Consider the following 8,376-nt stretch of genomic DNA (forward strand, 5'->3'; position numbering starts at 1 on the left):
CAATTTAACCACTCCAGTGGTTGAATTCAAAATGTAGGATATATAATTTTCAGAAATTAGTAATAACAATAACTACAATATGTAATTATATTATATTATTTGTATAGCCAAAAAATAGTCATATGTTTTTAAATTGAATTATAAAAAAATAATTTCTTCCGGAGGAAGGTTGAGCTAGTAATATTATATTATGCTTTGATTTAATTACAATTATTAATAATTATTAAGTAATTATATTATTAGTCAATAAGTCATTAAGGCTATTTTTTTCCCTCCCTCCCACTTTCCATGAAGCTATGATACGAATTATTATTCTTAAGTTATAATAGGTAGGTACTCTTCTCATGTTACGTATTCTGCGTGTTGAATTATTTAGATACCTATCCAGTTAATAATATATTCCGGGTGGCCTATCGCCTATAATATATTAATTTATAAATTAGTTGTATATTTATGAAAAACACTCTCAACTCAAGAAATCTATAATAATATGTACCTATACCATTTATGAATTATACAAATATATACTATAGCACATAATTTATGACTGTTAATAACGCGCAATACTACCTGCATAATATATAATATATATTATAATTACTTACGCTTCTTTTATACAAAACATTTTAAGTACATAAACACATCAATCAATTCACCTTTTTATAAGATGAAACAATGTTTATATACATATCATCGGATTAAGTCGCAAAAGGCGTAATTCCATTTTTTTTTTTTTTTTATTTTGGGATTATTTGTGATGAAAATCAAGAGGACGTCACACCCGCATATGTTGTTTTCGTACTTACACACGTACGACATAGACAAAACGCGTTTACGCAGTCTCAGTAGAACTCCCTCAATTTTGGTTCTAGAGTAAAAATGCCTATTATAAAATTAAATTTTGACAATATTTCTTTCGTTTTTTCGATTATACATAATATAACGTTAATTGTATCATTTAGAAATAGCAAAAAAATTTTAAAATACCTACCTTTAACTTTTCAACATTTTAATTTAAAAAAAACTGAACGTCTTACCCTCCGGAATATTATCATCTTTTAAATTTTTTACAGGTGTTTTTATTCTAACACCAAAATTGAGCGAGTTCTACTCAGACTGCGTAAACGCGTTTTGTCTATGTCGTAGGTGTGTAAGACCAAAACAACACATGCGGGTGTGACGTCCTCTTAAGAAAAAAAGACCGCATTGTATGATAAAGTCGTAACCGAAATTATATAGTTTTATCCTCGATGAAATTAATAATTAGAAATCGTCGTATCTCCGATGTAATGATTTTAAAACCTAAGAAAAAGTCGTATCTCCATATTATCATTGTAATAAATAATGGAGATACTATTGCAAGTTAGAGAATTAAGCCGACGAAACGGTTGAAACATTTTTTTTTCTCCTGTAAATTTACCATTTTGAACTTACAATAATTGCGAATGAAGCCGACGATATGCAATATCTCATGTTCAAAACCGTGATATAAATGCAGTATGAATATTCGCTTAATGTTGTCATTTTTAAATAAATCGATAGCAGACGTTTCATAAAATTTGTTGAAAACGTGAATATATATTTGTATGTTTTTATAAATAAACGTGTGTAGCCGTGTAGGTATAAGTATAATCTCAAACCGTTTTTGACCAATTACATGAGGACGAATTAATTTTATATTCAATGTCCTACGCGATGCGGTTGGAATCAATTAATTTGACTATAATTTATAACAAAACTTATTTGCCGAACGTAGGTAGTAATGGCGTTTTCAATTGTCTGACTGTTTTGTCTCGCTCGACTTTAAAACTTACTAATTTTTGATTTGTTTGATACGTTCATTAGCAGAACGACAATTCAGCCGTCAATCAGCAGCAGGAACCAATGGTCAGCGCGACGGTGATCGCGGGAGGACTGCCGCCATTGCAACAACAGCAGCAACCGTACGTTGAAGGTACAACGACGCACCAACAGACGCTCGAGGAGTCATTTAGGAACGATTTGAACGTCTAAAAAGTAGAAAGTCGACGGGCGCCACTCAACTCTGCCAACTGTACTTTACATGAATGTTCCACACCCGGAAACGAGTATTACCTATAAACCATGTATGTATATTGTACTTGTAACGCTGTCGACAACCATGATTTGTATACACGTGACCATATTTCTTACCAAAAATCTAAAATTGATATGATTAACATCAGTCACTACTATAATACAACAAAGACATGAACGTTTTGCGTGGTTTTTTTAATAAAAAAAAGAAATTATATTAATTATATTTACCTCTGTATCAATATACTTACCTAATAAATTCCTATATTAATATCGTTATTTAATTTTTTAAATATTATTATGTTGAATATGAGGTTACCTTTTAAAAAAAAATGTCCGTTACAATTCGTAGGTTATTTTCTATATACATAATGTTATTATTGAACATTTCCGTCCGCGATCGTCAATTATTATAATATATTATACGCTCGCGCGCGCGGACCGTCAATTGAACTTAATTACGCGACCTCTGCGCCGCTGCCGTCGTCCCTGCCCGCGACTGCGAGTACAACGCTTGCGCGAATTGAACTCGGCCAAACAACACAAATTGGTTTTAGTGTATATTATTATTATTATTATTATTATTACATCACATAATATTATTCGCAACCGTCACCCGCCGCTGCCGCCACCTCCGCCTCATCGTAATGCGAAACGGCTGACATCCGCACATACCCGTTTTTGCGTTGTTGTATGCTGCTGTGATTGGATTGGACGGACGGGAGCGAGCGGACAAATGCGCCACTCCGCTAAAACGAACGGTTAGATGAGAACCCTTTCGAAAATATCGCTCATATACCTCCGTATTTTTTTATTTTCAGCGAGGCAGCGGTAATTTTTTTTCAATTTTTCAATACATCTTCCGCGGAATGAATGTATGTCGTATACGGAGTCCGCAGTAGACTGCACGATGAATATATAATATTAAATGCTATTTTTGATATAAAATATTGACAGCGGGTTACGCCGTTATATTATTATCGTCTGTTTTATGAATAAATAGATATCAATAATGGGTGTGGGTGCAAACTTGAAACTACAAATAAAACAAAATGTTAATTGTAAGTACAATAATTGTATTTGATTGGCATGGTTATAAAATACTTATAATCGTAAAAAAAATTAGATTTGTAATTTTAAAAAAAAGCAGGTAAGTGGATGTCACTCTGCTGTACAGTAGATTACAAGTGAGTCATTTTATAATGGATTGTATTAGAATTGAATTCAATGATATAATATCATTGTATAAGAAAAACGATTCTGAGCAGAGACATTTTGTCAGTCTAGATATTTTATATTGTTATTATTTATTTTATCATGTAAGTTGAATTAATATTATAATATTATAATTTTTTATTCGTTTCTATGGTGATAAACAAAGTGTTAAAAATTAAAATCCCATTTTTAGCGTTTTTTCGTAATTTTTCGGTGGTTTTTCCCGTGGCATTTGATAACTATTGAGAAAAATGACCCCTCTAAAGTACCATCTTGACCCAATTTGCTAAAAGATAAGGTACTATATGTTGAAATCGAAGCACTCCTTCTTGTAGAAATTTTGTATACAGGATATAAAAAAAAAAATAAACACCATTGTAAAACCAATAGCTCAGAATCCAAAATTTGCTAATTTAAATATTATTTTACCTCTACAATTAAACAAACAAACTTTTTAAAATACAGTATGCAATGCATACATATACCTACAATAAGTAATAACATATAAATTACAAAAAAATAAAATAAAATAAATCATTAAAAATAGGAAGAAGTATTACTCAAAGAAAGGTAGGTACACGAGAAAAAACGATACCTATAGTAAAGAAATTGAAACAGGGAAGGACAATCAAATAATTTACATGTTATATGTATAAGTGAATTAGGTGCGTTTATATAGGAAACATTTTAAGGAGTAAGAGTTGATTGTAACCAGAGCAATCTCATGAAAAAGATGGTGGCATATCTGGTGAAGTAAATATGTGCACAGTAGTGAAGTTAGCAGGGAGAGAAACGATGAGACCCTCAAATAATTTTTGGGGTTTCACAATGAGCTGAATGAATAACAGCGACCGCGCAAGACAAAGTACATAATAGAGGGTGGCCAGATTACATTTTATGAAACCTGGGACAACAAATTCTAACTTGACCTAACCATTATTTTACTTAGTTTTACCATTTTTTTTGTGGTAATTGTATTATATTATGCGTTTATTTATTTATGTGTGATAGCTTTACTGCAAAAAAAATGTTCGATAAACATTTATCAACCAAAAAAAAAAAAATATTAAAACCTATTTTACTCAAGTTAAATTCCGATACATTTACAGTCACACCACTAACACCCCAGAAAATCCAAATGAATGGCCTCTCTAAAGTAATTGATTAAAGGATATTTATTTATTTTTATAGTTAAGTACCTGGAATGCGAACGGTGCTCGGGATTTTCAGAATGTTACGGTTTCTTCTGATTCACGGAACAGGTGAATTTAGGATTTTATAGCAATAACTGATAAGGGGGGCATATCCCTCTGACTACGATTAAGCCTCCCCAAAAATATTCCTATTGATTCACATATAAGCCGCCTATAGATTAGGTATTTTAAATTAATATAATATTAAATTTGAATTCAATGATATAATGACATGCGCAACGAATAAGGTAGAAACTCAATTTTCCAACATTTTATTTTATTTTTTTCTATAGAGTATCACTGTTTTTCTGGAAGTTCAACAAAGACGGCAGTAACTCTATTTTATTGTGTAGAACGTATGCAATAAAATGCAGTTACTACCGTATTCGTTGGTAATCCAGAAAAACAGTGATACCCTATGGAAAATTTAAATATCATATACAAAATACGATTTTGTGCGGTGACGGTTTGTCAGAATGAATATTTTATATTATATTTATATTGTTATTAGGTACTTATTATTATAATAGGGTAGCCGATAAGTTGAATTAATATTATAAAATTACAGCAAAATAACTAAAATCGTTATTCTTGGTTATTTATTATAATTTCCTCCAAATTTGAACGTAAAATAACTATAAAAAAATTGTAGTTTTATATTTTTGAGATATTTTGGTTATAGAATAACCTACTTACGTGGAAAGTTATTGTAAATTTTTAATCCTTAGCTATAAAAGGTGAACATTTTATAAATGTTTAATTAGAAAATCATTTTTAAATTTGATAAATGTTGTCAAAAAGACAAAAACCAAACTTTAAATGCTTATAAAAAAAAATGTGCCAAAGTATTTTTAATATTTTTAACTGCTATTTAAGCAATATAACAGGGGCCTTGTATTAAATTTTGACGTTTTTTGGAAAAACAAATAAAATTGTATTGATATTTATAGAAAATAACTAAAAAAAATTGAAATTTTAAACTGTCCATAAACATGCTCAAAACAAGTCAACATATTTTGAATATTTTATCAAGTATAGGAATTGATAAAATAAACATATGATCTAAATCTCAAGTGTCTATACGGTTATTCGTTTTTGAATAACAACAAAATAAGAAAATCGCTAAATGATAAATCGAGTGAATTTGACAAAGTTGTAAAAATTAGAACTTCAAACGCTCATAAAAATTTAATTTGGCTCTCTTATGTGGATTTTTTTTAATAAAGGTAGATAACCTTATAAGGATTCTTATACTACATTTTAAAATCTTAGATTTAAAAAGAAAATGTTTAAGAATTTCTAACTCTAAATAATTTACACATTTTCGTGATTTTTACGCCTTATCAAAATTTGAACTTTAAAGCATATTAAAAATATCGTGACTGGATTTTAAATATTTTTCAAATGTCATTGTAACAATATATTGAGAGCCTTGTATTAAATTTTCAAACATTTTTACCCAACAAATAAAATTTTATTGACATTAATAGAAAAAAAAAATTGAAATCTGAAAATGACCGTAAACAGTTCAAGACAAATCATTATTTGTTGATAATTTTATCGTGTATATAAAATACTAATATAAACAACCGGTGAAAATTGCATGTATCTACGGTAATTTTTTTAAGAGTTACACCAAAAACCAAAATCGATTTTGTCGAAAACCAGTTTTGAGTAAAAATTCCTGTTTTTCCTTAATATTTCTATTCCTTTTCTCTGCGCTTTCGAAAACTATTAGGAATTTTTTACTTTTGAGCTCCAATCTAAGCATTTTTACTGTCCTAAAAAGTGATGACAGACACAAAAAAACACATCATTGTAAAATCAATACATTCATAGCTCAGCTCAGAATCTAAAACGATTTGATGGAATGAAGACGAAAATCCAAATTCAGCAATTCCCATCATATTATGCGGTAAAAAATTGTGCTTGTGACGTACGTTTATACGATAACATATAATATAGGTACACTGGTACATACTACTATATTAGTATCTACTACAGTGCCTACTTCATATGAGAGAAAACCATAACGAACCTGCAATTATTATTTATTCGTTTCCGGTGAATGTTATATTTTTATACACTAAAATGTTTTTGTTCCTTTTTTTAATCGATACTTAAGTTGCTTTTACAATTATAATGTGACAATATGTACAATAACTTTCGATGTGTCCACTAAAAAAATTTAAAAAACCAATTTTTTTCTTACGCACCGCTGCACCGCGGGTACCACCATTATGGTATCAAAATAATATGATTACGGCAATTATGTAAATGTACGGTGCGGCGTGATTTAAAAGAATAGCATTTTCAATACCTATAGCTTTATTGTTTACTACTGCTGTTGTTTTGTTATTAAAAAAAATATATAATTTATGTTATTATGCAATTTTTAATACACTATATAATTTATCAAAACACTATATTATACAACATAGAACGTTCAATATTTTTGACTTAACCTTGAGAGTCGAGTTCGACATATATATATATATATAATAATATTATAGTATAATACGCACATAAGTGTTGAAATGTACTTTATCTAAATATATAGGTACCTACTATTCAGTATACTATAATATTACTTTATACTTATATTTATTTATTTATTTTATTTATATATATATTCAACGGACGATAAGTCCTTTAACAGAAAAGATAAAAATGTACAATAATACAACAGACTAAAGAGAAATTTCATAAAAATATAAAACAGAATAGAACAAAGTAAAAATAATTAGGATAGTTTTCCAAAACATTAATAATAATTAAAACAACAATAAAAGTAATAGGTAAATGAACAGTAAGTAAAAATATTAATACAGTATAAAAATCGATCCAAGATTAGAGATGATTCATCTATTTAAATTATTATTAAGTATATTTAACGTATTAGCTTTGAAGGTATAACGAGACATATTAAAAAAATCAAGTGTGGCAGAGATAATATTGGCTAAAAAAAGGGCTCTAGGGAGGAATGATTTAGTACCAATGTTTGTTTTGTAGAATGGGTTTTTAAACAAATCTAAGTTACGTGTGTTTTTACGAGGAATACGGAAATTTATTAGGGCTAAGATCTCAGGACAAATAACAAAACCGTTCAGAATGTCAAAAATGCACATTATGTCCGCTAAATTTCGTCTTACTTCAAGATGATGAAACCCTATAAAATCTTGAAGGTGTCTAACCGAGGAATGTGATAAAGTATATTGTTTAGATTTGTTACGATGATAATACTATAGTTTATATGGTTCCAGCGTAACACGACGATTCGTATAATAATATGTTATTACTTATATTTTTTATTGTTACTTACTTACTATAATATACGAACTAGACATTAGTAGCAACGGTTTACTGTCGTAAGCGCAATAATTATAAATTTACGGAAAATCATTAGGCCGAATGGCATTTTAAAAATTTGCAAAATCGAGTGCCTCAGCGCTGCAGCTATATATAGTATTATGATTTATACCTATATGACTACATATTGTACAAATATGTTTATATCGCTCATCTTTAAGTGCATTATTTGTGATTGGTTATAGCCATTGTAATTTGTATTTGTATGGAATCAGCGGCTCGTCACACAATAATACATTAATACCAGCGAAAGGTGGGTCGTATGTTAAGAGGTAGTGTTCAGACCCACTCTCTCCGAACATATTTTTTTTCATTTTCAACGCAAAAACTTCTATTGCAGCTAGTATATAGGTACTTGCACGTTTCTTTGTTTGTAATTTTTTTACTTATGACGGTAGCCATTATACGAAGTACTTATGTCTACCTGCAATAGTATAGGTTTATAATATAAACGATATTATTATATTATATATCTATATAAAATATTATAAATAGATATAATATAATGTTGTATACCATCTTCCTGTTACAAAAATATTATCTG

The 8,376-nt window shown here is 29.2% G+C and overlaps 1 protein-coding gene across 3 annotated transcripts in view; it reads left to right on the top strand.

Moving 5' to 3' along the window:
- Positions 1 to 2,334, top strand: part of LOC100167821 (general vesicular transport factor p115) — a 27,698-nt gene extending 25,364 nt beyond the window's left edge. For 2 of the 3 annotated variants that reach the window (XM_029490432.1, XM_001944511.5), the window contains exon 14: positions 1,846 to 2,334. In XM_029490432.1, the coding sequence (XP_029346292.1) occupies positions 1,846 to 2,013 (168 nt within the window). In that variant the 3' untranslated portion in view covers positions 2,014 to 2,334. The remainder of the gene's footprint in view (positions 1 to 1,845) is intronic. The other variant, XM_008181975.3, reaches the window with a different exon arrangement.
- Positions 2,335 to 8,376: the final 6,042 nt, after the last annotated feature.

This window comes from Acyrthosiphon pisum, chromosome A2 (genome assembly GCF_005508785.2).
Source record: "Acyrthosiphon pisum isolate AL4f chromosome A2, pea_aphid_22Mar2018_4r6ur, whole genome shotgun sequence".
Lineage (NCBI taxonomy): Eukaryota > Metazoa > Arthropoda > Insecta > Hemiptera > Aphididae > Acyrthosiphon > Acyrthosiphon pisum.